Raw genomic sequence first — 13954 nt, 5'->3', positions numbered from 1 at the left:
TACTGCATTTCGGACTCTTTTGTTGACCATGATGGCTACTCCATTTCTTCTGAGGGATTCCTGCCCACAGGAGTAGATATAATGGTCATCTGAGTTAAATTCACCCATTTCAGTCCATTTTAGTTTGCTGATTCCTAGAATGTCGACACTCGCTCTTGCCATCTCTTGTTTGACCACTTCCAACTTGCCTTGATTCATGGACCTGACATTCCAGGCTCCTATGCAATATTGCTCTTTACAGCATTAGACCTTGCTTCTATCACCAGTCACATCCACAACTGGGTACTGTTTTTGCTTTGGCTCCATCCCTTCATTCTTTCTGGAGTTATTTCTCCACTGATCTCCAGTAGCGTATTGGACACCTACTGACCTGGGGAGTTCCTCTTTCAGTATTCTATCATTTTGCCTTTTCATACTGTTCATGGGGTTCTCAAGGCAAGAATACTGAAGTGGTTTGCCATTCCCTTCTCCAGTGGATCACATTCTGTCAGACTCTCCACCATGACCCGCCCGTCTTGGGTGGCCCCACGGGCATGGCTTAGTTTCATTTAGTTAGAAAGGGTGTTTCATCACCCTTCATATATTCACTCTGTTCTGAGCTACAAAGAATTTCTTCTTGGAATACCACTTACTCCCTCTTAGCCCATATGGCTTAAGTGGAGTCAGCATGAGACCTAGGCTTAAGTCAATTAGAGCTTTCCGAAGGAAACTTTTATTCAAGTAAAAGATAGGGAAGAAAAACTCTCTTTAACTTTCCAGGTCTTCAAGTTTAGATTCAAGGCAAGAGTTACTATAACTATCTTACCACACCAAGGGGAGAGCATGGTGGTGTTAGAGGCCACTATGTGAGGTCTGAGAATAATGCCAAGACATGGGAACATAAAGCAGAGCAAAGAAACACAGTCCTAGTTCTTTCTTTGAATATGGAATCCAGTTATACTCACCTAACTTCTTGCTTACGGAAGCTATTTTTTTTCCTCAAGACAATTTGGATTTGGTCTTCTGTCACATATTATATGATGACAAAATTTAACTATGCACTTAAAGAACTGCAGATGTTAATTTTAATTCTATTCCAATTTTTCCCCTTGAACTTATTTATTCCCATGGGGTACAACTTTTTAAAATACAAAAAGTAGGGTTCTCTTCTCGAACTGCCTGAAATTATAGATAATGGCTGTTAGTAGATGATTTTGGACCAGAAAGATGAGACTTGGTTATACTTTCCAAGGTGGTTTTAACTTGAGTCCATCCCAACAGAACCAGCTCCTTTTTATGCAAAGTACTAGTAAGGATCAATCAAGAGGGAGTAAGTCTACCTCTCATGACCCTAATCTCTTCTCAGATCACTTCTTCACTTATTCTGAGTGTCCTACTTTCACTCTAGATTTGTCTCCACTATAGCTGTTGGTTATCAATGTCTGTTCTACATTATCAATCTGAGTTAAGCCTGTTTAAAAAGTATTTATTCTGTTTAAAAAGTATTTATGGTTAGGTTCAACTAAATCTAAAGCTATTGGTCACTTTATTGACTTTCTGAAATTACATTTCTGATCAGTCACTAAGACCAAACATTATTTACAACAACCATCAAAGGTAGTAAAACTAAGATTTATTTCTGACTTATCTTTCTTATCCCCTCATCACTAATCCAGAGATTCACAAAGAATACTATCTAACTTTAAGAGCTCAGACTATTAACTGTTAAATGTGTCCAGATTTTTACCATTCTACTGCATAGGCACCTCTTACCTCCTACATGGAAAAGTGGACAGTAACAATCTAAGCCGTGCTTGATCTCAGTCTCTTTCTCTTTTCACACATCCCACATAACTGTTAACTTTTTTTAACCAAGTCACTCCATAGCTCAAAATTTTTCTAATATTTTGAAGATTTATCAATCTAATATCCTTGACCTGGTTTTCAAGACTCTTCACAAACTAACCTTCTTCTAACTTGACATCCCATTATTCAACCTTAGCACATACCCTAACAAGGTCTATGTTATAAACACAGCAATATCAAATGCATGCAGTGTGTATGTTAGATGAACAATCATAAACAATCCTATGCGGTAGGTATTATATGCTGGTTTCATAATAAACAGAGTTTGACAAACTGAGTACGTTGTCTAAGTAGGTAGCTTTAAAAAAATGATCAGACTTGGGATTCTGTTATCTGTTACATCCTTCTCCTACATGGTGCTCTGTCTCCCATATACATTACTCAATTTGGTCTAGTCTTTGCTTTTTTTCAGGGTTAATATCTCTCCAACTTGGGTTTAGTAGTGTTTGACTTGAAAATCCAAAAGATTCCACATGATTTTAAACAGAACTGATGTACATGTTCTGGTACAGCTACCAACCAAATTTTTCATTGAGCTTTACTGTCTGTAGTTTGTCTTATGAAAATAATTTTTTTCAACTACAAATAAAAAAAGTGTATTACAATACTGAGTCAATGTTTATTCAAATCACTTTAGTCTCTCAACCTCACGGAATTCTTACACTTGAGGGGAGTGTCTTCCACACCTTCAACTCTTGAGAATCACTGAACCTTAACATGATGCTCCTCAGGGGAAGAATCATACTTTCTTACTTAGAATGACAATGTAAATTCACTCAATAAAGATTTATTGGGGCCTCAGTATGCCAAGTCCTAAGTATGCAAAAGTTAAAAGGGGGAATAAAAGAGGTTCCCAGTTCTCAGTCAAGTACTTAAGAGTCTCTGAATAAATGTTTGTTGGACGTATTCAGATCAATTAATGGTTAACAGTGCGATGGGATAGGACCAAGTTTAAGAATCTGATCAAAGTTCTGGAAAAACTAACTCCCCAGAAAAATTTACAAGCACACAGAATTCTGTACTCAATTCCGGGGGCGGGTGGGGGCTGTAGTGGAGAAGTAGTATGAACTTCTCTGAACCCCAATCACCTACTACCAGATCCACAAACTCTTAGTTAAAAATCCATTAACAAAACTAAATTATCTGGGAACAGGAATACTTGCTCAATAATCCTGATTATGCCCGAGAGTGCAGTGTATACAGAAGCTACTTAAGAAATATCTGCTGATCAATAATTTCCCCATAACCAGACGACACCAGCAAATCGTTTCTTCCATTACAGAGTCTTCCAGTCGAATGATTTTAAAAACTCAAAACCCCTTTTCACTAGTGACATTAATGACCTAATACCAATAACTCGAAATCATTATTTGCTATTCCCTACACGATCATTCACCAATCCAGATCTTCTCTCCTCCGTGCTGCCCCTCTGCTCCCTCCAAATTCAGGGCTTCCTCCTTCGCATCCCAAAAGCTAAGTCCAGAGCGCCCAGTGAGACGGGAAATAACCGATGCTCCACGCCGCACACACTGTCAAAGCAGGGAAGGTGAATCCAGTAAAGGCCACAACTTCCAAATCCTTTCCTCAACTCTCGCTTGGAAGTAAACAGACTTACCTTAAGTTCCAGGAAAGAGGGGTCGATCTTTCTCACAGAACTGAGACCAGTTACCAAGAAGCAGCGGACCGCCCTGTCACCATAGCGACTTCTCAGAGCTAAGCTGACTCCCTCTTCGCGCGATACTTCCCCTCAGAGCGTCACCCGAGCGGGCCTGAGACCCCGCCCCGCAGTGGCCACGCCCTCTTCTAAAGGGACGTTATTGGACGACTGATCCTTGACTTAAACCGTAGGGCGAATTCCACTTATCTTCTCAAAATTCGCAAGTTTAAAAAAAAATTTATAAGAGTGCTATTGCCGTAGGGCCACGGAAAACATTGTTTCGCTTTTTTCACCTAGTAGAAAACGTTCCCTGCAGCTCGGGTCCCGCCAGGAGTTCGCGCATGCGCGTAAGGTATCAGAAGATGGCGATAATCGCCGCATTTTTTTCAAATTAGTGGTTCCCAGAAAGCATTGCGCGCGTTTGTAACGAATTTCCGTTCGAGTTTGTATTTTAGGCGCCATTTTCGAGTGAAGGACCCGGAGCCGAAACACCGGTAGGAACCGGGGGGCCTATACAACCGTTTCCAGCCTCGGTCTGAGTGGACTATCCTGCAGGTAAAGTACGTCTTTTCCTGATCGGTTGTCACACTCTCACTTCCTGCCCGGTCCGCAGGCGCCTGGAAAGAGGCCTTGAGCTGGAGCAGCCGAAGTCTAGGCTGAGGCTGCCTCGGGGAGATTTCGCTCGCTGTCACCCCTCCCCCCTCAGTCGCTCCCCGGCGGTCGAAGCTCCCGCGCGCTTCTCCCGGGCGCCACTTCTCTGAGCTACTTAAGCGTCGATGGTGGGATTGGGGCCGCGGGGCTGGGGGCCCTCTCAGCCCTCGCGGACCTTTTCTTAGAAATCTTGGTCGGACTACGGCGTCGCCCCCTGTCCCGGCCCGCTGCCCGTTTCTCTTCTCCCGAGGGACTAACCACTAGCTCTGAGCCCTTACTGGTGGCCTTTCGTAGTTTATTGTCCAGCGGGATTCGCCGCGGACCTCAGGGACAAACCCCTGCCACCCCAAGGTGATGGAAGCGGAGTTGGCGCTGCCGGCTTCCGATTTGAAAATCGCGAGCGGTCGACCCCAGCCGCCGGTCCCCGGCCGGCGAGTAGAAGGAGACCTCAAAGCCCCCGAGCCGCCAGCCGAGCCAAGGGCTATGGCGGGGAGAGGAAGGTGGGCGGCGAACCGCCTCTTCGTTCCCGACTGCTCTGCCAAGAGTTGAGAACCCCTCAAACCTAAAGCTAGTACGGACTCGGAGACAAGAATCTGTGCGCTTTGATCCCCAGCCCCGAGAGTGTGGGAATGTCCGTAAATGTCGGCGTGCGGGATATAACTTCGTTTAGAAATGACGTTACAGTCTTCTCACACATTTACACTGTGGGCGGAGGAGGGGGACATTAAAAAAATAAAAAGAACCTAAGCAGTTGCTCTCTTTGCTGGCTCCGCAAAGCACGTCTAGGAACTTGCTTAGAACTTGAGAGAGCGAATCCCGCCTTCCTGGCACTTGAGTTTTTTGTGCCTTCTTTCCCGAGAACTCGCTGGCGTTGCGCGGGGTTTTTAAACGGAGCCCTAGAAAACGGGTGGACAAAGTTTTACCCGAGTGGGACGGGTGGCGGGCCGGCGGGGAACTTGACGGCGCGGCCGGCCGCCCGCGGGCTGACTTGCTCCCGGCTTTCCCTCGGCTCCAGCGACCATGCCCCGTAAAGGCACCCAGCCCTCCACTGCCCATCGCAGAGAGGAAGGGCCGCCGCGGTCCCCGGACGGCACCAGCAGCGACGCGGAGCCGGATCCGCCGCCCGGCCGCGCGAGGAGCCAGGCGCTGGCCACCGCAGGTGAGTAGCCCTTCGCGACGCCGAGGGCAAGCGCGTGGAGACCTGGCACCCAACCCGGGACGGTTGGTATTCCAGGGCGCGGACGAAAAGGGCTGCGGGGTTGACACCCGAAGGTCAAGAAAGCGATTTTCACAGATTCGACTGTGAAATTTCGGTTAACGGTGCTGGAGGGATGGGGGCTAGTAAATAGCTAAAATTCTGAACTTCTGTTCATTGTCTTATGTTTCCGCGGAAATCGACACGGTCAGCCAGAGTGGACTTTTTTCAGTGTCAGCGTGACTATTTGTTAATATGATGAAAAGTTGCTTGATCGTACAACTTCACCTCGGTGATCTTAAATTGCAAAGAGAAGATAATTTGCACCTACGCCCGCACTCGCCGTGGGTTTTGTGAGTCCAGGAATTGAGTGACATGAAACCCCTGTAACTGTCACGGGAGCTCGCCAGTGTCCAAAGTTAGGGTTCCAGATGCTTAACAGATACTGAGAGTTGAATCTAGAGCTGTAGGATTTGACCACCTGTTTAGGCAAGGACTCAAGTGATTGTGGATTTTCCAGATTTGCATTACGATGTAGTGTATTGACTCCTAAAAGGTATATTTCTATAGAATTTTGTGACTGATGGCATCTCTTTCAAAAATTTTCTTTTGTCATAAGACAAAGCCTAAAGACTGTTATCCTTTGTGAATGTAAGATAATACTGTATTTGAGTGAAAAATAGAGATTCCTAGGTTTCATAAATGACGTCTCCAAAGATTAGCAGGCTAACAAATTGCACTGATGCAGGCTTCCCCTCTCCCCCTTTTTTTCCTTTCCTTTGACTGACTTAGAAACTCCAAGTGAGGAAATTGATAATAGAAGTTTAGAAGAGATTTTGAATAGCATCCCTCCTCCCCCACCTCCTGCAATGACCAATGAACCTGGAGCTCCTCGTCTTATGATAACTCATATTGTAAACCAGAACTTCAAATCTTACGCTGGGGAAAAAATTCTGGGACCTTTCCATAAGGTATTTGACCATTTTTAAATAGCTATTGTAAGGTAATGCATCTTTATTACAAACTGTTTCAGTTTTGTAGTTATTGTATATCCTGATTGAGAAATACATGGTGTAGTTTCTATGCTTTTAACTACTGAAATTAGCTTTTGTTTATCTGATTATCTTTTGGTACCTTTCTTTATAAAGTTCTCCTCACTGAATAGAATTTGGGTTTTATGTTTGAAAAGAATATTTTCTTTTTAACTGTAAGAATGAATTTTGTAAAAAGTCTGAGTCAAAATTAGAACATGATCTTATTTAAAGTGTTGAAACTTGTAACATACAAGACATGATCTATGAAAACTATCTTCTAGCTGCAAAAGCTTTTTAAATACTTGTAGTTTTGCTGCAAGTTAAATCATTTTAAATTGAAATCAGTAGTATAACCTTTTTAACTTTTTTTTTTTCCTGTTCTTTTTATGCAGCGATTTTCCTGTATTATTGGGCCAAATGGCAGTGGCAAATCCAATGTTATTGATTCTATGCTTTTTGTGTTTGGCTATCGAGCACAAAAAATAAGATCTAAAAAACTCTCAGTTCTAATACACAATTCTGATGAACATAAGGATATTCAGAGTTGCACTGTAGCTGTTCATTTTCAAAAGATAATTGATAAGGTAAGGGATTTTGTTTAGTTATTTGCATCTTCCAAGTAAGGAAGACAGAATTTCAGGGCATTACACATTTTATTATTTTGGGCTTAAATTAGCTTGTAAAAATTAGTATATGGTTAAAGCAGAACCAATATTGATTTCATTGCCTCCATGATCATATTTTCTTTTTGAGGTGTGATGGTGGCTGTTAAACTTAAAATATTAAAATTTAGTTAGGGAAATGAATTATAAGTAGCTCATAATAATACCTTTTGAGCAGTTCTAGTATCTTGAGTGCCAATTTTGCATTCTTTTATTATAAATTTTGGATTTGTTTTTATAAAGTTACGTTTTCATTGCTTTCAGATAAGTTACCTAAACTTGAAAATGTAAGTTGACTAATTTTACCATCTCCGTTATTTCAATTCACGTTAAAGTTAGTAGGAATCTGTATGTGTAATATGAAAGAACTTTGCTTTCGTATCAGCTACCCTTTTAAAACAGCAGAAGGATAAGCTAACTTTTTTTTTTTTTTTTTCTCTAAAAGGAGACAGACATAAAATGCCTATTTGGGTTATTTACATGGCTTTGTTGATACTGGGGTTTTTTCTCTTCTGTTTGGGAATTCCTAGTTCAAAACTGGCTGGAACCTAAAAATGTAGAAAACTAATTACATAACGAAATGAGGATGTGATTTGGCCTCTAAGTCTTGTTTTTAACTTTAATGTAAAGAGCTTTAAATAAATCTACGTGGTGGTATAAATTTTAATTTTGTTTCTTAGTGCTTTTCTGTTATACAGTTTGGGTTGGAAAGTAGATAGCCAGTAAATCAGATTTGATTTTTTAGCTTATTAATTACACTTGATTTGTGTGAAGTTTAAAAGTCATGGTTTCAAAATGACGTAGTTTTTAAAGGAAAGCAAGTTTTAATGTTAAAGCAGATTTGCCCTTCATTTCTTTTTGTTTGATTAAAAAACAGGGGAATATAGTTGTCAGTTCTTTGCAGTTCTTTTTACCTTTAATTGATGGCTTATTTTTCACCACCACCACCCCCCAAAAATTAATCTGTATCACCGCACTACCATCCCCTCCCTTTTTCCTTGAATCATCCCTTGCAGCTTTTTTTAATGAACTAATGTACTCTATCAAGGTGGTTTAATATTTTGGGTGAGTTTGTTTTGGATACAGTGGGAATCTTGTTTCCCATCAGTTCTTTTCTCAGTTAAGTATGTTTTTAGGCTTGAAGATGTAGTTGGTTTGACTTTTTGGTTTTTGTGATCTGTGAGGAAGGAGTCCAAGAACTCCTTAGAAATAGAAAATTATTTCTATTCTTTGCTAAGATAATTAATTCTAAGAACTATTGTCAGCTTTTGTGCATATCCAGTTAAAGTTCTTAATCCATAGAATTGGTTTCAATATGAATTGAGTGAAATTTGAAGCAAACTTATGACTTAATACCAGCAATTGTTTTCTGGTTTTGTTTTTCCTCAAAACAGGAAGGGGATGATTATGAAGTCATTCCTAACAGTAACTTCTATGTATCCAGAACGGCCTACAGAGATAATACTTCTGTTTATCACGTAAGTGGGAAAAAGACTACATTTAAGGATGTTGGAATTCTTCTTCGAAGTCATGGAATTGACTTGGACCATAATAGATTTTTAATCTTACAGGTACGTTTATTAAGACATCAGAGGTTCTCTCTCTTTTTTCTTTTAGTAAAAGTGTAAAGAGGTTTTTCCCTATTGGATGAATCCTGTATTTTTGAGACCTTAAAGTACTGTAGCAGCACATCATGGTTTACATACTACAGTCAAGATGCGAATCATTATTTGCTGCTCTAGAAATTTAAGGAAATTCATTCAAAACTGTATTTTCATGATCATATGCTCATTTTGTTTGGATGGACTGACATACTTGTTCCGCTGTAGCAGCACGTAAATATTGGCGTAGTAAAATAAATATTAAACACCAATATTATTGTGCTGCTTTAGCGTGACAGGGACATAGCAACTATTTATCATTTCTGTTTGTATTTCTCTTTACGATAACATTTTAAATAAGATTTGTTATCTTTTAATAATAATTCTTTTACTTTTGTTCTTATTTGTAATCTCTACTAATATAATATACTCCAAAAAGGGGGGGGGGGGGGGGGGGGAAGAAAACCACTCTGGATACTTGGTATTTGACAGACTTCTCTGATTTAATTTTTTATTTTTTTAAACACTTAGAATGGTCAATTAAAAGCTTATACAAGCTCTTTGTTTTGGTTCAAATGGCCTACTGAACCACTACTACTGGAAAATTAGAAAGTGATATTTCATTCTTAGGTATCATACTGTTAAAGTCTTTTTAAGGAGGTATAACATTAAGTACTTGGTGTTGATTTTTATAAGAAACTCTGTGCTTTATTTGAGTAAAGATATTTTCTACCAGATTTGCTTGGTAAGAAAATCCCTTATCTTCTCTAAGTTTTACCTTTCAAAAAAGTTTTTAGCATAAAAGCATGGCTTAAGAGGAAAACTATTGTGATGTAGAAATAGCTGCTGATATTCTTTAGTGTCCTGGACTACTGGTTTTAAACTGGATTTTGGTTTGAGAAACTTGTATTAGTGTGGCTGAGTGTTCCCAGTAAGAAACTTATAAAATGTTAGTCACTATTTCCATTTTAGCCTATATTTTACAGTTTTTTTTAAAAATAAAAGTTATTTATATATAATGTATGTGGAAAGTAAATAAATATAATTCTGGGGTGACTTATGTTAGTATCTTGCTACCAGTTCATTTGTATACTTCTGTAACCCAAACTTAATTTAAAATGGATGTTGGGAAATCATTAGCAGATATATTTCTAAATGAGATTTGAATTTACATAAATGTGGGGTTAAAGCTGTGTGTGTTTTTTTAATCAAATTTAACTGTTCTGGGATTTGATTTGGTTAATTATGGATTAAAAAGTTACGCCCCATTAGAAAACTAAATTTGATAATGATACCATTTTGCAGGAACTTACTGTTGTGTTTATCTTATTATTTGCTGTATATTGACTATCACCCTAAAATAATCAAAGTTTTACACCTGTATGTAGACTCATCAAAATAGATTGCATTTTAACCCTTGTGAATTTTTTTCCTTGGTATAGCCTTTCTACATAATTCTGTGAATAAAGGGAATTAAATAAAGTAACATCCCAAAGAGATAAGAGGAGTTTTTAAATTGTAAATTTTATATTCAGTTTGTGCTTCTAAAGTGTCCGGGGTGCTTAAGCCCTTTATCCTCATAATCTCAACTTGTTTTTAATCATCTTAACAGTTACATTGTTAAAATCATTTTTAATATCAAGGTAAACTTTCCACATTAACAAATTGAATTCCATTTGATTAAATTTACAGATAAGACTCTTAGGAGCTCACCTGTTAGGAAGAAGAAACAGGGACTGGACTAGGTAGAATTATTTTAAAATTTGAGGGAAAGTGGCAGTGGTTTCTATGGATTTTTATTTAGTTCCTTATCAAAATCTTAGATTCCTGCCCTAGAAATTTAAAGGATTTGAAGGTAAGTAAGAATACAATTTTTATTACCTTATCTCCCACTAAATAACATTTATCTTAAAAATTAACTAGTTTGGGAGACTGGGAGCTTGGGACCATGAGAATATCATCTTCTAAGACATAAGTGATTGCTTTGAATAAAATGTAGGCTCTTTGGCCAGTGGTAGTGATTAACAGACTAAGTGATAGAAATTCAGCTAAAGTGGAAACTTATTTTTTAGACTAAAAAGCACTGAAATTTAGAAGTCCATTAGGATAAATTTTTTATAGTATTTATAATGGTATAGTAGGTTCTTCAAGTAGGCATTTCTAGTATTTGAAATCATTTAAAATTTCATCGTTGGCTGTTTTAATGAGTTCCTAATGAGTGACTAAACTGAGATACTATAAATGATCCAAAGATGGTAGAAGTCTATTTCTTGTCCTTATACATGCTTTCTAAAAGTGTTAGATTATAATTGGCCGTTGTACTTTGTACATTTTTGTACATTTCCCTGTTTATACCTTGTTTGAGAGCTGTTTTCCCATTGTCATAATTCTTGGTGTGAACAAATTGAGTTTTTTTTAGCTGAAAGATTTCACAGTAGCTCATTTGTCACAGTTTTCAACTTCATATGCTTTTTGTCTTCATATTTTAAAATCTAAACTAAAATTTAAAAATAACTAAGATTTTTTTTTCTTATTTAGTAATTTGGAGATTGGATTAACCAAGATCTGAGTTACCTGTTCATTTTTTCTTTCCAGTATACTTCTTCCCTGCTTGGCATTAACATATAAGCTTACTTGAATTCTGATCTTTTTTATCTGTAGAAATAAGACTGTGCTATATCAGAAGAAGTTGTTTTAGTTTTATCGGTAGTACTTCAGTTATCCAAAAGCGTCTTGTTCAACACCTCAACTATATGAAAGCTGTCCCTAAGCACCCAAAATAAATACCAAGCAGTCTACCTCCTAAAGCGTTGTCCTTTCTGTTTATGCACTTGTTTTACACAGATACTAACCTCAGTCATTAGTTTCTTAGCTTTTGTTAGTTCACAAATTAAAAATTTATTAGAATAGCATAAAAACAATAACTTAACAGTAAAGTAGAAAATGGAGAAAATAAAAATATAACCAAGGCAAAATTTCAACTAGTAAATCTGGACCATTAATTTTTATGCAAACACCCATATTTACCTTAAATCTTAAGGCCTTCCTTATTAGGAAAAGTTTTATTATATATGTACTATATTTGAGTTTTCTGTGATTCAGTGCTTGGTAAAATTTGGATTCTGTTTCAATAATGATAAAGCATAGTACCTATTTATTCCTCCTAGATTTTTAAGCTGTATTGTTCTAAATTAGATTATTGAGGCATGCTGTAAATGAGTCACAATATCTTGGTTTTCTGCCCAGTTCAATAAGTTAAGGTTTAGGTCTTGGATATTATAAATATCCTCTTGACATATGCATGCTATTTTTATGTTGCTTTTAAAAACCATAAATGGTATTTTCCACAGTTGCTTAATATCTCTGATATAGTGTAAATATAAATTAAAACATAGGAAGTTAGTAGTAAACAACAGTGAAGAAATGTGTTTAAAACCTTGTTTAGTTTACTTAAGTTATGGAAGTCAGAAATAACATTGAGGAGGACTATAAAACTTGTCGGCTTCAGATGCTAGCTTTATAGCAACTTGAAACTTGTTTGGGTTTTTGTCTACCATATTACCACTGTTTGTGATTTGGAGCTTTCAAGGTGACTTTAAATTCAGGCTTTAAATTATTTCTAAAATGTATTGAGGTTATTGCTTTAAATTAAAACTACTTTGTAATTTCACGTGGGATAGGTACAAACGTACCTGAAATGAGTGGTCCTCTAAGGATAGACTGTCAGCCCTTAGATTATACATGAAATGACACAAATTGGAAAGATAAGGAAGAAAACAAATAGTAGCGGGTGGTAAGGCAGTCAGAGAACATCAAGGAACAGAACCACAAGAAAGGTCTCAGGTTGTCATTGAAATACCACAACAGTCCTAATAGTCACATGACAGGCAGAGGCCTAAATGTTCTAATGACCTGTTGATTCAGTAGTGTTAATTGATAATACCCATTTTTAATAGATCTCATATAACAAATGAAAACAGTGTTATATGGGACTTGAGATGGAAATGTTGATTCATAAATGTCCTTTTCTTTCACTTGAAAATGTTTTTTCTGCTGGGCAGCCTTGTTAGAATGAAAAGAAATCAGAGCTATATATCTTTCATTTTAACTGGAAAGGGAGGAACAAGTGACCAAAAACAAGCAACCACTATGCTTTGTTTGAAGCTAGGCAGTCTCCTAATACTAGTATTCCATCACTTCAGTAAATAGTTTGGCTGAAAAGTATAATGCCTTTAGAAATATTTTTTATTGTTGTTACACCAAATCATAGCTTCTGGTTATCTGAAAAATGTATACCTAAATAATACCTTACGTGATTTGACTCAGGTACGTAAGTTCTCTTGGCATGAATTTTCATTTATCTTAGAGTAAGTGTTCAGCTATTCAAATCAAATTAGAATGTTGACTATTTGGTGTCAGATATTTGGATTATAAACACAGACATAAAAGAGTTAAACTGACTACTTCCAGGTTAGTGATTCTCAGCTGGGAGTAGTTGTTGCTTTCTCTCTCCCCCAGTACATTTAGCATTGTCTGGAGACAGTTTAGGCTGTTAACAGCTGGGGAAGGCCTCATGCAGCTGGCATCTAGTGGGTAGGGTCAGAGATGTTATTAAACATCTTATGATACCCAGCATAGCTCCCCACAACAAAGTATTCAGCCCAAAATGTCAGCAATGTTGCTGTTGATAAACCTGTTTAGATAACAACTGAATAAGTCTTGGCTTGTACAATGGCTAGAGTCTCACCTGTTGTGATCCAAAGCTTTAGATACTCTTCCAGGCTTAAGTTCTGTATAAAACCTAAAGCTTGCCTAAAATATTTGAAAAGAACTGATAATTGAAAGCCGAACAAAATATTTTATATAAATGTCTACATGTTTTAGTTTAAACACTAATATTTAGCTAAATCTAATTCATACATACCCAAGGTTACAGAGAAATCTAAACAATGATAGGCTCTTAGGATAACATTTCACCTTGTGTTTTATAATCATGTGCTGTTGTCAAAAGTACAGAAAAGTGGTCATCTATAAAATTTTTTTTAATTTTGATTTTTAATGAGTAGATTTCCACCCCCACCCCCACCCCTCCGTTATGCAGTCTTAGATCTCCAACTGGAGATCAGAACAGTGCCCCCTGCAATAGAATCTTGGAGCCCTAACCAGTGGACCACCAGGGAAGTCCCTAATAAGTAGATTTTTAAAGGAGCTGTTTTATCCTTTCTTGTTTGATCTTCAGTTTTTTTCTACTGTATATAATTATATTGAAGATTTTGGTAATACGATGCTTTGTCATTAGCAAGTTTTAA

General features: G+C 37.8%; 2 protein-coding genes across 5 annotated transcripts in view; one reads left to right on the top strand and one right to left on the bottom strand.

The window, feature by feature from the left end:
* Nucleotides 1-3661, bottom strand: part of IFT80 (intraflagellar transport 80) — a 131738-nt gene extending 128077 nt beyond the window's left edge. For both annotated transcript variants that reach the window (XM_070792423.1, XM_070792419.1), the window contains exon 1: nucleotides 3461-3661. The gene's annotated coding sequence lies outside the window, so the exon portion shown is untranslated. The remainder of the gene's footprint in view (nucleotides 1-3460) is intronic.
* A 63-nt stretch (nucleotides 3662-3724) lies between these two features.
* The window catches only part of SMC4 (structural maintenance of chromosomes 4), a 33997-nt gene continuing 23767 nt past the window's right edge, over nucleotides 3725-13954 (top strand). Inside the window, exons 1-6 of one of the 3 annotated variants that reach the window (XM_070792391.1) lie at nucleotides 3725-3854; nucleotides 3958-4057; nucleotides 5169-5312; nucleotides 6141-6319; nucleotides 6775-6966; nucleotides 8439-8615. In XM_070792391.1, coding sequence (XP_070648492.1) covers nucleotides 5174-5312; nucleotides 6141-6319; nucleotides 6775-6966; nucleotides 8439-8615 — 687 coding nt within the window. In that variant the 5' untranslated portion in view covers nucleotides 3725-3854; nucleotides 3958-4057; nucleotides 5169-5173. Of the gene's footprint in view, nucleotides 3855-3918; nucleotides 4063-5168; nucleotides 5313-6140; nucleotides 6320-6774; nucleotides 6967-8438; nucleotides 8616-13954 lie in introns of those variants that run through there. The other 2 variants (XM_019960137.2, XM_070792399.1) reach the window with 2 other exon arrangements.

The sequence above is a fragment of the Bos indicus genome, chromosome 1, assembly GCF_029378745.1.
Source record: "Bos indicus isolate NIAB-ARS_2022 breed Sahiwal x Tharparkar chromosome 1, NIAB-ARS_B.indTharparkar_mat_pri_1.0, whole genome shotgun sequence".
In the NCBI taxonomy this organism is placed as follows: Eukaryota; Metazoa; Chordata; class Mammalia; order Artiodactyla; family Bovidae; genus Bos; species Bos indicus.
Note: the sequence above shows the minus strand (reverse complement) of the source record. Positions and strands in the feature narration are given on the sequence as shown.